At 42.5% G+C, this 17,531-nt stretch overlaps 1 protein-coding gene across 11 annotated transcripts in view; it reads right to left on the bottom strand.

The window, feature by feature from the left end:
• Window positions 1-17,531, bottom strand: part of Plekhm3 (pleckstrin homology domain containing M3) — a 190,504-nt gene that overhangs the window by 119,966 nt on the left and 53,007 nt on the right. For all 11 annotated transcript variants that reach the window (XM_076931778.1, XM_076931776.1, XM_034498822.2 and 8 more), the window contains one exon: window positions 8,912-9,844. In XM_076931778.1, the coding sequence (XP_076787893.1) occupies window positions 8,912-9,844 (933 nt within the window). The remainder of the gene's footprint in view (window positions 1-8,911; window positions 9,845-17,531) is intronic.

The following is a 17,531-nucleotide window of genomic DNA, read 5'->3' as shown; positions in this document are numbered from 1 at the left end:
GGGAAAGAGGACATTTCAGATTCGCAGGGAGGCCCCACAGAGTACATACACTACAGAATTATACCCACAGCCTCAGCGCAGCGGCCTCCACCCTTGACCTTAGGGATCACTGCTTTGTTAGCATGCCCTAGTTTCCATCCAAAACAAGAGAAGGAGCTTGGTGCTCTTTGGCTTTTTACTGATTTGATTACATTAAAACATTTTCAGTGTCAGCATTTATCAATATGGAAGGACATATGGGCATAAAGTCATATTTCTTACTATAAAATTAACTTTTAAGTTACCCCCACAGTTCAATTTCTGGGATTGTATATCAACCATGTTTCCAAAAAAATTAAATCATTAGTTTTTAAGAAATTAATTCAAGAAATAAATTGGTACTGCTTTATTAGATGACATTATCTACAGATAAATTAAAAATGTCAAGTTTAGGGGTAATCCTTAGGTGCCTGAGAGGCCCAAGGAAGGAGGATCACAAGTTCAAGTCCAGCCTGAACAACACAGAAAGAGCCTAAGTCCCAAAAATAAAAAAGGCAAATTTTTATACAATTATGCTTCTGCCTTAGACAGATTTTAGGAAGCCTCTTAAGTAAGAATTCTTACTCTTAGGGGTCCATGAGAAGCTTAGACATTTAAATATCCTAAGGAGGAATTAAGAAGGGTCTCAACCTACCCAGTCTATCCTAAAAGCACACCTAGACCAATTTCTCTCCCAGGGAAAGGTCAGTAAATAGAAACTTTTAACTCAATGTGGAGTCCAATCGTCCAGTAACACTTTCTTCAGAAGTTTAAGCAGGAACGAACACGTGATGAGAACAATGTTAGCCAAAAAGGAAGCTACAAAAAGGGACAAGAACTTTCCAGACCAAAGTATAGCAACAAAGACTCAGAGAAATGAACAGCTTAAAAAAAAAAGCACAGTGATGCCTATGAAGTTCAGGAAGGTCTATCAAAAGATCCCTGTCTTCTGAAATTCAAAATGATCTTTTTCTTCTGAAACATTTCAAAGAGATACATGTGACTTCTGTGATGAAAATACTAGGAATAAATCAAAAAGGCAAATTTATATCCTATAAAATCAAACGGTCTACTTACATAAAGTGATCAAATCTCCTTGAATTTCAGGATATGAAATAGTTTCAAATACAAATTATATAACATTGTTCTTCATAGACTCATGTTACTATTTCAGTGTGTGTTCATATCCTTGCTACCCATAAGATTTTTTTTCCTAGACCTAGAAACTTAGACTCTAAAAAAGATAGAAAGTAGAGTAATTTATACAATGACAGACATCAGAGCCAGGAAAAAGGATTCCCATCATCCGTCTTTTCCAATTGATATTCCTACTGGTATAAGTTCTCTTTACCAAAGGAAAAAGGTTTTATTGAATGATATTTAAATGGAAGACATAAATCTCATTTATGTCTAAACCAGAGACATTAAAAAAAAAAAAAACAAGATGAGAGATAAACGGCTGCATAGAACAAGAAAATTGGGGGGATAGAAAGAACTAAAGATCTCAATTTAATTGTATTATAATTACTTACATGAAATAAAGCTGACTTGTTCTCTGTATACCAAGCATGGTGCTCAGAACTTAATAGGGGCTCAATATACACTTGCAGAATGTCTGAATTAATAATCTGTCTTGTAGAGAGACAAACACACAATCTAAGTATCTTTTTAAACAATGCTTTTATTTTAACTTTGTTTTGTGTGTATGATGTTTTGGTGCATGTGTATGTCTGCACCACTTGTATGCCTGGTGTCCACAGCATCCCTCTGAGGGTACTAGACCCCTTGCAACCCTTCGTGCTTCCTCAACCAACAACCAAATAAATCCTGAGCATTCTAGGCCACACCTCTATCTTCTTTTGTGCCTCACATGGTACCTACTGCATAATGGGTATATAATATCATTTGTACTAGTATAATTAATAAAAGCCAAGGAGACTTTCCTGGAGGTTAAAAACAAAGTCTAAACTGGAAGTTAAACTGAAAGGCCACTTTAACTCTTCAGGTTTCAAATCACAACGGGGATTCTCTCACAAGGGTCTCAAGTCAGTGGCCACCCACACTCATTCTCTTGAGCATTCCCTCCAAACACCTTTACACACCATTTGAGGGAAAAGGCTTTCTGCACAACTTTGGAGTGCACAGCCTGCACTCTCCCATTGATCCTGGGACAGTGTGTGATACATGTAAGGTTTTAATAAATTTTTAATAAATTTAATAAATAAATACAGTTTCTCCCTTCTAAATACTTGTTGACATGAACATTAAAATTAAAATTCTACTTGGAGATTTTCTTACTACAAACAACATTTGTGTTCATATTCAAGGTTAGAGAAATAAAATTTAGCCATTTAGTGCACACATGGGCATGCATATGCACACACACAAAACCCTAGTGATCTCTTCTTTGAATAAGAAGCCACAACACAACCGTTATTTTAGACGACATGACAACGCAACATCAGATTAAGTGCTTTTTATTTATTCAAGCCAATTCTATGCCTTCGAGGATAATTTGCATTTTTCTTCCTTGTTTTTCTTCCTCTAATTCTCTACCTTCCTATACACTAATCAAATACATCTTTGCTTTATTACCATTCCTACTAAAAGGGAGACAAAACTGAAGCAATAGTAAATAAAAGGATAGCAAACACAAACAAAAATCTCTGCCTTTTCGTTTCCAAGTTCATTTCCTTAGAAGACCTGCCACTTTGGTACACCAAATTACCCCCTAGTTTTTCACACACAGTGAAAACAAATCTTCCCTAACACATTTATACTTTTCTTTCCCGTAAGAGTAAAATACATAACTGCTTCTCTTTGCACCTGGGACCAAGAGATCTTCCTCTAAGTAGATCCACACACACAATCAGCTGCCAGATTCATTGTCTCTGTCTCAACAATTACCACTTTGCAGGATTTACTTCAAGGCCAGAAGTAACTGACAAGGCCCAAGGCAGAAAGAACTGCTGCTTACTCCCAAACTGGTAGCTAACGAATGAATAATTCACCTTCTATACTTTCTATCGGGGATGCTTGTATTGCTAGGGTGAAGGTATTCTTTATGTCTAAACGATGTCATAAAACAGGCACTTGCCAGAAATATGCCCTCATTTATCACTTGAAATGCCATGTGGTATTAGAGAGGTCGATATTGTTTATTTAACATATTTTGGTTTCCCGGGGGCTTAAAATGATTTGTTTTTGCAGCTGTAACAGAGTTAAATTAGGGATTTATCTTCAGCTTAGCTAGTTGAGCATATATAAGGGGGGAGAGGGGGAAGGGAGGGAGGCATTAATTATCTGCCTAAAGGCCTTTGGTCATCTTTCCACAGCTTCCAGCATCCTTAAGGTCCTGAGTTACACCAACAAACAGCCAGATCTGATCTTCAAGTAATCAAGTCTGGTTTCTCAGGAACTGACAGCCACTGAAAAAAGGGTTTGTTTCTAGTTCCAAACTCCCCCTCCCCCAACATGTAAATGCTATTGGTGTAAGAACTTTTTTTTTCCCCCTTCAAGGAATTGAGCAAGGAATTTCAGGGGGAAAAAATCTTAGAGCAAACACTACTTCCAGACAACCATTCCCACACGTTAAAAACTGCCAGAAAGCACCCACAATCCCTCCCCCACCCCATTCTATCTACTGTTTTCTGTCTTACCCCCAGCAGGGATGGAGAGCTGACCCCAAAGATAAATCTCTCCAAAGCCTGTACTACAATTCTAACTCTGCGCTACCTGCCTGTCTGTGTCTGGGAGAAAAAGGGGAGCAGAGAAGTAACCAAGACAGAAAGAGAGCAAAGGGAGAAAGAAGTAGTAAGGTGAGGCAAAGGAAAACTGGAGTACAGTTCACACAAAAATGAACCGAGCATGCACACAGCAGGGCTGCAGGGATGCTCTACATCCCAGGTCCTAACAGCCAACTTCTTTTTCAGAGGTTCATTGTCAATCAATTAGCCAAGGCAACAGGGGTCTGTGGGATGGGAGTACCCAGGGAAACAATGGCTACCCTGTTGTATTACTATTTAATCACCTTTACTAAATAAATAGAGAAGCCCCGAGGTGCTGTCATGTCAAGGGAATTTATAACAACAACAACAACAACCACACACCCACACACACCCACCCACAACCACACACAACCACCCCCGGTGGGGGGGGGGGGGAAGCCTTCATTTTCATTGGTCATTACTTTTTTCCTTCGGGACAAGAGAGGGTTATTACTGTAGCCTTAAGGCCCATCTTTGTGCTTCTTGCCTTTGATTCCCATTGGACCCTGCCACTTTCTGGCACTAATTTGTCAGGCTGAACAAAGAGGGGATTTGTACCTCCTGTAAGGTCTCAATTAGGAATGGCTTCTGCTGTATTATGTGCCATTCAGAGGAGACACAATGCCGGTAATTACAGGAATTTGCACTAAATGGCTGAAGAATTCACAGCAAAACTTTTCCCCCCTTTGAGTTTTCCCCCTCCCAAGGGCTGGAGGGGAAGAAAAAGGAAAGTGACAGCTCTTGGTGCCAGAGATGCACAATCACCAACAACAGCCCCAGAGGTTAAACAGCAGCCAGGGAACAAAACCATAAAAACAGCAGAGGGACATGCAGGAGGAATCCCTAGGCCCACTCTTCCTCCCTTCCCACACTCAACTCCAGTTCCACTCCTGAGCCCTGCCCTGAGTGGGCCATCCAAATCACACCCAGGTTACAGAACAGTCACACAAGGAACAATTCTGAAGGTGAGTATTGTATCTCTGTGACACCATATAGACACAGGCTCTTCAAACTATTGTACTCAATTGCTAGGTTTCTTAATTGCTGGGAAATTACTGTGTGCCCTAACAAGAAAACCATGTATCTGCTGAGTAGGTGCACATGTCAAATTCCTAAAGAAAACAAGCATGTTGTCTTTTAGTCTAATTTATATGGCAGTTATGAATAACCAAATTTAGAACCACTATGGCTATGCACTTCATAAATATTTTAATAAATGGCACAATCACCTTTTAAGCATTAATATTTTAACATCATAGATTCTTCATTGTCAAACACAATTCTGAATTCCAGCCCATGGTTTCACTAAGAAGCACACATCATTTTCTATTGTAGAAGCTTTTGACAGAGGCCAGATTAAAGCAGCCCCAAATAACAGTTCTGCAGCGCCTGGTCCAGCATGTACTGCTCTGCTCAAGAACTTTCTGTCGTGTCATGGTCAGACATGAAGTTCAGCTGTACCGAGTGCCTTTTTTATAGTCCAGAAATGGTCTCCTACAGTCGTACATGGCACTACCTACCTCTGAAGGCTCTGGAATCTGGAATGTGGCTGTCACATCTGCGAATCTGGCCATGGCTGTTATTTGGCAGTTACCAATGTCATTATTTAATAAATGCAATTTGGCTTTCCTAGCTGCCTACAGTCTAATGAGGAAAGGGGCTACATCCACATTTCTAAAGCTCTGAACTCAGGCACACCCAAGTACTGGGCAAGCAGAAAATAATCAAGCAAGTACAGGAATGGGTTCTCAGATGTCAGGAAGTGGGACTGGCATGCTCAGGGGTCCCCAGAGACAGGCATGAACGTGGTTAGGTTTCTGTAGCAAGAGCTTCCTAAGCAGCCGCGGAGCTGGAGAGGAAGCTATGCAGCTATCACACAACAACTATCTTAAGTCTAAGCAGGAGCCAAGAAATATGCAGTCATGGCTCAGCATATAGCTTCAAAACCATAACCTCAGGCATCCTGGAATGGCCATGTTCCATTTTCTCTGTAGGAACTGTTTAAAACAAGAGACCTAAGAAGTCTTCACTTAGAGAAAGAATTTAGTGACATAGGGCCGACTGTCCTTATGTTATATATGTCAAAGCCAATATCTGCAGCTCCTCTGAATAGTAATCAAATGACAACAGAAGAAAGAGCCTACTCAGTGCAGCCTTCCACTTAACACTTATTCATCCAAAATATTTAACAGGGGAGGGACTAAGCAGACATTTAAAACTTAACAGTCTAAAGAGATATACTAAAGCCATGAAAGTCTGTGAATTTGCTTCTCAAAAAATGCATGAAGTCCAATGTGCTGGACTGATTGACAGCCTGCAAAGCAAACATGCTAGGCTCTAGCTGCTTTTCCACGCAGTCTGTGTCATCAGGAGGACACAGTTACAAAAAGCAAAGCAAGTGATTTAAATTACCAATGCTGTGAAAACATGGATCCTTAAAAGGGCCATCTGCTGTGACAGACACCTCTGATACCACAGACAGCCTCCAACTAATTTAAAAAACACTCAGGTTTGTATAACAAGGTTTTTTTCTTTTCTTTTCCTTTTGAGACTCTGCCCCCTACAGGACACTCAGAATAATTCCCAACCTGAGGCAGGAAACCAGTCTTCCCGGTTTAGTACTGGGAATGAAAAGGCCTGCAAACCACACATGTAAAGCGAGTCAACACCATCCTCTCTAATGGAAAAGGGACGATGAAGCAGAACTGGTTTTACTCTGGAATGCACTACATTGTACATTACATATGTAAGTTTGAAGTCTCTCCGCCCTAAATTAGAAACGCACCTGCACCCCACTGCAGTGCCAAACCAAAGCGTGAAGTAACAGCTGAGCAGAGCAACCTATATTACACTGTCACCTTGTGCCTGAGCTTCCCGGGCTCCCCTACTCAGCTATCCTCCAACAATCCAGATTTATCAAGCTCCAGATGTAGACAGCCACTGGAGGCATCCTGTCACAGGGAACTGGGTGACAGACGCTGCCAGAAAGTTCTGCTCTTGCCTGTTATGTAATGTTTCCCCTTTTTTACTTCACTTCCTTCTCTGTGCCTCATCTCCTCGCTTTGCCTTTCTCTGTTTTTATCTCTCCAAGCTTGAGATCCACTGGGCTTGCTCTCCAACATTCCCTTTTCTCAATGAAATGTAACACATGCACACTGCTTTAGGAGCAAACTGAGAGACAGGTGAGAAGTGCTAACTGAATGGCCGCCTTCACAGCCCACCCAGGCTTCCCTCATTCTCTTACTACACAGTCTCTTAAGGCAGATGCTCCAGCAACCAACTTGAAATTTATAGACTCTATTAGCAATCTAATGTCACACAAGTATATTATGAATTCAAGATGCCTATCTTGTAAACAATTAGTATAGTATTGCTAGATGCCTGAATTCTGAAATATAATAATATATGCACCAAAGAGACACTGAAAAGCTAACAATTTTTAAGTAAAAAAAAAAAAGACAAATTAAACAAACCAAAACTAAAGATAGTTTTTATATCTAGGTTGGGTATTGGGTTACACTTCCGATTGAGCATTACCAAACTTATAAATCCTTTGATTAACATTTAAAAAAAATAGTATAAAAGCAAAAAGGAAAGGGGGGCATGGGACAGGGGTTTTCTAGGGAGGGGAAATGGGGAAAGTGGATGGCATCTTAAATGTAAATAAAATAAAATAAGAAAAAACAAAACAAAACAAAAAAGAACCCCAAAACTACTAAAAGTAGTATTTTCTTATCAAAACCACTTCCAAAAGTAGCTAACTGATTCAGCACAAGGTCTGCTCTGTCGTATATACAGACACACACACACATTACCTCCTGTCGCTTCTATGCTGGCTCAGTGTTTCTCTCAATGTGTTTTTATTTGTTTTCTGAGACAGGTTTTCATGATCTATCCCAAACTGGCCTCAAACTGGCAATCCTCCTGCCTCAAAGTCTTCCAAGTGTTAGAACTACAGGTGAGTACAGCCACATATGCTAGTGCTGGTGTTTCTGGCTCAGAGTTTCTCTTTTTGCCAATCCCACTGCAAAGTTCCTATGCACAGTCACTGAGACCTCCTTAAGGTCCATTATTTTCCAAGAGGAAGGTAGCCATTGTGACTCCACTGAATTTAAAGTGTGGGTCTTCACTCTGAGACCACCACCACTTGCTTTTTTCAATGCAGGGCAAGAACAGAGTATAAAACCTGCTCTTGGCTGCTGAAGAGCTCCTTGTTCTTGTTCACTTTAAACAGCATACTTATAAGTCTAAAATGCCTGAATTTAAAATTTCTCAACCAGGCTTCCAGTTAAGTCTGTCTTTGTTGTAAGTTATCACAAATTGGGGGTTTAATGGGAGGGAGGTAACTTTAATTTAGCTTAGTAGCTGGACAAATCTGGTTTGGGGGGGAGTCTTTTCTCCCCTTTTCTCTTCCTATTTCAGTGTTTGTGGGAGGCGAGGAGAATGGGGATACAGAGGAAAAACAAGAGTTTAGACTGTGGCAGAGCACTGGGCTGGAGGTCCACTCTGTGGTAACCTTCCACAGTGGTTCCAGGGACACTGGGCTTCTTTCCTATGTCAGCAGTCATCTGCTGTCCACCCTCCTTCTGGCCACCTCCATGCTGTCCCCAGTGCTGATCTCAATGCTGACTTTCTATAGATTCTACTGTAACAAGATTTGACAAGGTCATGATCAATTTCAGCTGCTAGCTAGGAACATTTCCCTTGTCTAAGGGACATCAGTAGTTAGCTGGGATGCAAAGTTCTGTCATGAAACAATCTGTGACACACACACAGTCACAGTGATCTTTATTCAAGAAGGCAGAGGAGATGGAATCATGGCTGACTCAGAAAGCCTAAATTCCATTCTGGTCAGACTTTGGCCAAGTCATTTTGATTCACTGAGGTACAGAATGGCTGCTTCTATTTACATTCCCAAAGGGTACTAGGATGTAGCCCTAGCTGACGTGGAACCCAACATATTTTTTTTTTTAATGAAATACACTTAGAAGAGAGATACTTTTTATAAACAGACACTCTTAACACAAACATCTATACTGTTGTATTAGAAGGTTTAAAGGTGAATTGCCATTGTAAGGCTTGGGGAAGCTCCAGCGTAAGCATCAGCCTGAACGCACACTCCATACCTGCACATTTGAAACTCTGAGCAGTGAGTCCTCGCTCCAAAGACAGCGTAGTCAGGATGCTCAGGAAGCTGGTGGTCACGGACTGCCGTTTGTTCTTCCGCAGCTCATGGCCACCGAGCTGATCCTTGGGTTTGTTCCTTAGTGTGACTTGCAGGTTTTGCTCGGAACTCCTTGCAGCGTTGGCTGCTGTCTTCAGAGCCTCCATCCATTCCTGAGCCCTCTGTCGGGTCTCAGCCCGGAGGCGGAGGACATCCTGGGGAAAAATGACTTGAAAGCAAGAGTCACAACCATCCAGGTTGTCTATCTGCACAGCCAGACACACATCCACATTGTAGCTCAACAGGGGATCTTCGTCCAGCCTGCCAGGGTGGAAAGCCATAAGAAAGGCCTTGCTCAGCACAAATGTAAAGGCCTTCCAGTTGTTTTGGACAGTCAGTCTGTAGAGGGTCCCTGATTTGAGGATGTTTTGGTACTGTTTGGGGCTATCCAAGACAGGAGAGGCCAGCAACCCGCTGGATTTCTTCTGTAAACAGTGGTTCTGTGCACAGTCAACATGAGGACCAAGTCCTAGAGAGTTTTCCAGCTCATCCTGCCGTCCCATATAATTGGGCACAACAGCATGCACAACTTCCCAGAGCTTCTGCCCCCAGTCTAATGCCTCCCACGGGGACTCTGCCTTTAGCTGCAGCTGAGAATTGTCATAGAGAACAGTGTCTACCATCCTGGCCTCAAGATTGCCTAAAACGGATATGCTCTGAAAGTGGGAAAGCTGGTACGTGGCATACAGGTTTTGATTGCCGCTGCTATCAAGGCTGTAGAAGTTTAAATTGTAGGGTGAAAGTTCTGCATAACAGCTTTGCCAGTAACTGTCATGGTTCTTCCTGATCTCCAGATAACCCTTCTTCAGTATGTTTGGGAATGTCTGCTTGTGTTCTAGAAAGAAGAAAAGAGAAGTCAAAGTAATAATTAATTATGAGACAGCAGGCACATGAAACCAATCATGACGGGGTATGACATCTTTCTGGTTCAGATGAAACAAAATAGTGACATTCCAGGGTGGCACCTAACTGGCAAGACGTATCTGGGAAATGTTTTACCCCAAGGTAATGAACAAGTGCAGAGTACATATAGAGTATACAATGTCAATGTGACGCAGAGGCCTGGGTGCCAAACAGAAGTGCTGGGAACTCTGGGAACAGAGCACGTATGCCCTGTCCATCGGTCACACTGCCAGGTCCCTCCCTTTCTAGGTAAAGTTTATAAAGATCCAAAACACAAGGGTGCATTCCTGCACACAGCTATTCCCTGCGTATACACCTGTCTTTCTTAGGCTGGTGAAGCCAGAAGGGGAGAACACAAACAGTGTGAACTGTGCTGCTTAGAAACTCCTGTTCCCTAAGCAAGCCCATCAGCCCTCAAGACAGCACTGGATCCTTCTATCCAGCACCATCTGTATCCTTGGCTCGGCTACATCACCTTCAAGGTCCCCCCTCGGGCGGCAGTTTTCTCTCTGAGTCTATTGTGCTTACACTGTGCCCTTGGCTTATGAGGTTCTGTCACACTGCTTCAGTAAGCAACTACACACTAACTTTCCTCCTGACCTCTCTCGCCTTCCCTCATCTCGCCGGAAGACACACGGCCCTGGTCAGCATCAGGCAGCCCTACAATATTATTCCTCTATCACAGGCTTTTATCAGACTATATTATCATAAGCTCTTTAATGTCCAAACAAATGATATTTTAACGTTTGTTTTTTCAAGTCTGTCTTCACTAATGGAGTAAGATCTCTTTTCCTTTCTACAGTACAGCACACAGAACAACATCTTATCACTACAAAAACAGGTCCTTAGTAAATACAATATTGTTAGGTGGTACAGGAATATACTTGTAATGTCAGCACTGGGAAAACTAAGGCAGGAGCATCCCAGTGCTCAGGAGTCCAAGGACAACCTGCTACACACTGAGAACCATACTGGCCTATACTACAAGTATGTGTCTTAAATAAATAAAAAATGAAAAACAAAAAAGAAGAGTACTTGTTAAATTAGAAATAAAGCTTCTAGCACAACATCGAGCCCATGAGGGGCGTAATTCCCTTCCCATCCTCTTCTCTCCCTTCCACTCACTTGCAAATCTAGTCACAGCATCTTTATCTGTGATAGCCCTCACTGAATGCCATGTAAAACTTTAATAAAAGGGACTGTCAATACAGAGACCTCCTGGGAGTTTAGCTCTTGAGACAGGTTCTCTTTTTGTAGCCAAGGCTAGTGTCAAACTAAGACCCTTCTGCCCCAGTTTACAGGCTGCCATGCCTGGTCTCCTGAGACCTTGGTCTGCCATGAAAGAATATCCATGGGAGAGAATAGTTTAAAAAAAAAAAAGTGACCTGGTAGAAATTTTAATGTCTAAGCTATTTCTTAATCTCTCTGCTGATATGTTCTACAGACAGCCACAAACGGAGTCATTCCCTGAAGATAGATCACACTTGCAAAGGGGAAAAAAAAGGAAAGGAGGGAGGGAGGGAGGGAAGGAAGGAAGGACAGGCGGATGGACAGATGGACAAGCTAGCTCTCATCTTAAAATACTAAACCACCAGAGGAAAGGAGACACAAGAGGTGAAGAAAGGCCTGTTTCAGCTGCTTTATGGCTCTGGTCCTAATGTTAATTCATTACTATTTCTGTGGTAACTAAAACGCCGTTAATTTCTCACAACCCACACTAGTCCCTTTGTAGAAGAGATAATGGGTGCCTACTCTCAGGCATCTTGTCTGCTGACAGCACAGGAGGCAGGCAGGGCTGAGTGGCGCTGCTGCCCCCTCTGCCCTCTCCTTTCCATCAGGCTGCCTTTTCAGTCAGATTTCGGCTTGTGTCCCGCTCAGCCCTCCTGTGACCCAGCAGCTCAGCTGTCAGTCCTTGAGTGAAGCAGAAACCACCTCTACTGCTTTTAGACAGAAATTACCACCTCCCTGTCTTACTTTCCTGAGAGCCTCTTACTGCAGCTGCTGGGACTTCCAAGCTGGACTATAATTGTACCTCGACCCAGCAGCACAGCAGACCATGCTCACTCCTTTCTGAGGTATATGCTCAGATGTAGATGACAGGTCAGATGGAAGAGACAAGAACTTCCACTAGGAAATCTCCAGGGTACTAAAGCTAAAGTGTGCTCCAACACTGTCTCCCCACCCAACAGGAACTTGTATCTTTGTTCTCCTCCAGACTTGAACCTGTGTGTCTGAGGCCAGCCTAGGATGCCATGGAAAATCCTGTCTCCAAACAACTAATACACAAGCTAGGAAGGCAGGAAATGCTAGGAAGTTCCTCAGGGAGCTAGTCCTTTCTCAGACCAGCAGTATTCAAATCATTTTTTCTTAAATTTTGTGTTTGAAGGATTAATCATCTTTAACTATAAGGGGGCTGGAGAACTACCATGTGTCTCTGATTTCTAGCAACTATTACTTTCTATTTGATCTGAAGTTTATTTTAAATAATTTTTGCTACGGACAAATGAGAAGATATAGATGTGTATATACATATATACATATATATAAATACATGTGTATACATATATATACACACATATATATACACACACACATATATGTAAATTCATTATTTTGCCATAGTTGGAGTGTTCCCTAGATTTTATCATTAATTTACACATACATTTTAAAGTGCTCAATTTCGCAAGAGAATCTCAATCTTAATGACTATAAGTGATTCAGATAAATTAATAATAAGATTTACATCATTTCTCCAGGGGGGAAGATGCAGAAACATGATCTTTAAAAAAAACCACCATAACCCACAACTTTCATAATGAAGCAACCACAGAAATTCTTCACAAAGCTAAGAAGCAAGCAAGACCACACACCACCTGTACTCCCCACTGCCCAGCATCTCTGGCTCACTTCCTCTTTAATGAAGGTCCCTTTCCTCTTCTCCTGGTCCTCCCCAGAGCAGTGGTATCAGAACCATAACTGCAGCTAACTAAAGAGGAAAGGAGAACTCTCCTGCCAGCACCTGACTTACTTCTGCATGACCTGCCCACCAGATGCCCTACCCACCAGAGTTCCTCTTTACCATTATTTCCTCATCAGTGTTCCAAAAAGTTTCCATTCCCAGGACATCTATCTTCATCAAGAGCCAGTCTGCCTCCTTCCTGGCTATCCCATAGCTTTCTGGGTCTCTAAGCCCTTTCCATATTCCTTGTCAGGCTAAAACAATCCGCACATTCTAAAAGCCATACTTATTACCAGCTCCCAAGCTTACTCTTCAATATTCCATTATGGAAAATTCCAAACACCATCAAAGACATGAAGAAAGTGAAGATTATTCAAGCATTTGGGTAGAAAGATGGCTCAGTTGGTAAATATAAATGAGGGCATGAGTTTGGATCCCAAGCACTCAAGTAAAAAGCCAGGCAGGGGTGCACATCTATAACCCCTGCATTTAGGGGCTGGTGAAAGGAAGGTCTTGAGGGCTTGCAGGCTAGCCAATCTAGCTAAAACAGTAAGCGCCACATTCAGTGAGAAGCTGGTCTCAAAAACCAAGGTGGAGAGAGAGACACAGGAGCGCACGTGATCTCTGTTGGTCTCTGGTCTCCATATGCACACAGAAAAGTTTATCCACAAACATACACACATGCATATGCATTCACCACACACACACACATGCACACACCATCACGTTTCTACTGTTTTGTCACCTCTACCTCTTTAATTCTTGATTTTTATTTCATTATTTTCCTAGAATGTCTGAAAGTAAATAAAAGGCATTCTATCATTTTAACTATAGATGTATCTCTGTCTAAACAATCAGAACTCTTTTTTTCTTTCTTTCTTTTTTTTTTTTCTTTTTTTGAGGCAGGGTTTGTGTATATAACCCAGAATGTCCTGGAACTCACTCTGTAGATCAGGCTAGCCTTGAACTCAGAGTTTTGCTTGCCCCTGACTCTCAAATTGTGGGATTAAAGGAATGTGCCACCACCAGCTGGCAAAAATAAAAACTTTCAAATTCATGAAGTTTTTTTCACAATCCCACATTGATACTCCATGTTCCAAGGGGTACTGTCTGTCCTGATACTTCTGTAAGGTCTCTCATCCTTTCTCACACTCGATCCACAGCCTTCCCCACGTCTCTTCTATAAGCCTCAAGGCCTCTGCAGTTGCAATACTTTGTGGAGCTTCTCCCTCTATTCCAATGCTTTATGTACTACCCACCCCTCTCTACCCCAACCCCATTTTCACCTCTGTAGTGAGACTACGCCTTACACTCAAATTAGAGAACTGTTCTCGGTCCTCCTCTATCACACCACCTTGCTGTAGTTTCTGCCAAGAACTCTCTCCTCCAAGGATAGTAATCCTGATGTCTTTGTCCCATATACCAGGGGCTGTCTCTACCAATATCTGTACAATGTATCAACAGACAACTCAGCTGGGATCTGTGGGGAACTTTGCTAGGATCTGCTGATAGCCCACAGAAGAGAAAATGGGTCTGAGAGTCCACACTATCTAGTCCAAAGTGCTCAAAGCCTTCCGACAAGTTCATCTAATGGGTTGAGAGAAAAAAGATCTCCATCTGAGAAGTTCTGTCGCATTTGAAGAGTGTCAATGTTGGACAGGGTGGAGCTGGTTATTGAGAGAAGACAGGAAGGCGACGTGGCACTGAAATGGTAGGCCTTCCTTTCCTCATCAGTTCATACTCCATCTGTTCCCAAGGTGATCCCGTTTACTGTCCACATGTCCCACGACCTTGTCCTTTTCCTTGCCAGTCAGTCTGACTGAAGTCATCTCCTCACATGGAGCTAGCAGCCCCCCTCCCCCCCCTCAGTTCATCTGTTCTTCCTTCCTTTCTTAAGGCAGAGTCTAGCTATTAAGTCCAGGCTAGCCTCAAACTCTGCTTCTCTGGTCATAGCCTCCAGAAGTGCTGGGCACAACTGGCTTCTCTAGTTCTTTTTACCCATCAATCCATTATGTGTGCCAATGAAGCTGGAGGAGACCCAGTAAACTGCATCCTTTTTCCTGACCAAAGATTTAAACCAACTGAGACTGGCAAGGTCATCAGAAATAAGCATCTAAAATGATCAGCTGGCTGGAGGATACAACTTAGGTCTGTAGCAAACACAATCCCAGGATCACAAGCAGCCCTCAACAGCCACAGTCCTCCCCTTCTGAGACTCACATGAAAGGCAGATGACGTGCAGGAACAGATCTGGAGCGGACTGAAAGCAGAACTAGTACTTCTTGTGAGAAAGGCTCTTACCTAGTTCCTCCCCTAAATTTGCCAAGAGGCCACCCCTCCTTCCCAGGGTGGAGCATGCAAACGACAGCCAAGAGTGCTATTCTAATTGGTGGCCTCTTACGTGAGCACTAATGGCTATGAGAAAGGTGGCTGTCCTATCCCTACCTCCGTTCCTGCCAACTTCCAGACTTCCTGCAAAGGATTCTAGTCTCACCACTCAGGATATTTTTGAGTATCTTGAAAGAGATGTGAAACATACCTAACTAAGTCAATTTACCTGGTCTGAATCCCCCCTGTAGCATAGGCACCTGCTCTCCTGTGCAGGTCAGTTCCCTGGCCACCCCCTCTATGTAGGGTTTCTCACCACCTCAATTTAGTGGACGGCCCTCAGATCTCAGGTGAAATATCCCTTCCTCACTGAGGACTTCTCTGGTCACTAACATTACTCGTTTCTTTGCAATTTTAGCTCACAAAACACAGTTGACGCCAGGCAGTGGTGGCGCACGCCTTTAATTCCAGCACTTGGGAGGCAGAGGCAGGTGGATTTCTGAGTTCAAGGCCAGCCTGGTCTACAGAGTGAGTTCCAGGACAGCCAAGGCTAACAGAGAAACTCTGTCTCGGTGGGGGGGGTGGGGGAGGGGAGGGGGGACCAACAACAACAAAACAAAACACAGCTGACAACTCTCTAATTCGTTTCATGTTATAGTTTTCTATTGTGTTCAAAGTAGAGGCTAGAGAAAATACTTTGAACTAATTTAAAGCTTTGCTCTCTTTATATCAGCACAGGGGAGAAGTGAAACTAACAAGACTGCACTCATCCTGCACTCCCCATGAAGCATATGAACCATGCTAACCATGTGCTGTGGTACCAGTATACTTCTGCCCAGCATAACACAGACAACTACCCCACACACTCTTCCTGGGGTTTTTCCCTTCAGTTTCCTTCCCCCCCCCCCTTTCCCTTCTCCCTCTTGTTCTGGCCCAAAGGTTTTTATTTATTTATTATATGTAAGTACACTGTAGCTGTCTTCAGACACCCTATAAGAGGGCATCAGATCTCATTATGGATGGTTGTGAGCCACCATGTAGTTGCTGGGATTCTAACTCATGACCTCCAGAATAGCAGTCAGTGCTCTTAACCGCTGAGCCATCTCAACAGCCCCATCAGTTTCTTTTTATGTTTTAACTTTTTATCAATTCTTTATGAATTTCACATCATACACCCCTATCTTACTCATCTTCCCATCCCTTTGTATCCAATCCTCCCCTTCAGCCTCCCCTCCAAAATAAAACAAAATAATAAATAATAAGAACACACACAAAACCTAGTTGTGGAAGCTGTGGTGTGCCCCACACTACATCCTTTTATCCACACAGCTTTACTTGAACATGTTCGTTGCAATGAGTCATTGCTCTGGTCCCAGGTCCCTGGCTTCTGCTACTCTATCAGTACTGGATCCTCACTTCCTCTTGGATATCCTGCTGTTGTCCCCACAGACTTTTCTGAATAAACTTATTCTGTTAGAAAAGATTATTTGGTGCCAGCATCAAATGATTATGCTTATCAAATTATGAATTTCAAGTAATAAATATTTCATAACTATGAATATCAAATAATATTCCTTACAGTTACACTGGAGAGCCTTCCTAAGGAGTAAAAGGAATCTTATTTGTTCTTCCCCATAAACCTAGAGGAAAAGACCTGCATAGGCTCTAAGAAAACTATGAGCCTATGAGTTATTTTTGTGGTAAGCAGTAGTACCACAGGCAATCAAGTCCTGGTCAATGTCTCTTTTTCTGAGGTAAACTTGACTAGAAGATCACAAACCTAACTTTTTAACCTAGCAAACAATCTCAAATATAAACTTTTATGTCATTAAGTGCCACAGTGAGCTTTCTGCTCTGTTTCTATGATCTAAAGAAAATAAACTTAAACTCCCTTACTTAGACGTTAAGACAATGGTATTCCATTACCATATCTTTGTATAACTTAGAGAATCATAGAAATATAAGAGACAGCTAAGGCAAAACCTGTGAAATGCTTCTCCAGGAGAGCCCAGTTTTGATCAGGTATATGCTCAAGGGACATGGCCTCTCTAGGACAAGGAAATAGTCATAACCTATACTTGTAATACTCTATTGTCCTTCACTAGAAATTGCCTTGAACTTGGACATGCCATCTAGTCTGAGCCTGGAGTGCCATTGGGAGCCTCAGGGAAAGAGACCCAAAAGAACTGCTGTCTCCTGCTTCTGAGTTTGACAAGCCTTTGAGCTGCTGGAGGCATGTGATACCAAAGAGCAGAGAAAAGAGACATCATTAATACACTGAGGATAAGAGCAAAAAGAGAAAACCCCGGGGAGTGCCCTCTCTGGGACTTTT

The sequence above is a fragment of the Arvicanthis niloticus genome, chromosome 3, assembly GCF_011762505.2.
Source record: "Arvicanthis niloticus isolate mArvNil1 chromosome 3, mArvNil1.pat.X, whole genome shotgun sequence".
NCBI classification, from domain to species: domain Eukaryota; kingdom Metazoa; phylum Chordata; class Mammalia; order Rodentia; family Muridae; genus Arvicanthis; species Arvicanthis niloticus.
Note: the sequence above shows the minus strand (reverse complement) of the source record. Positions and strands in the feature narration are given on the sequence as shown.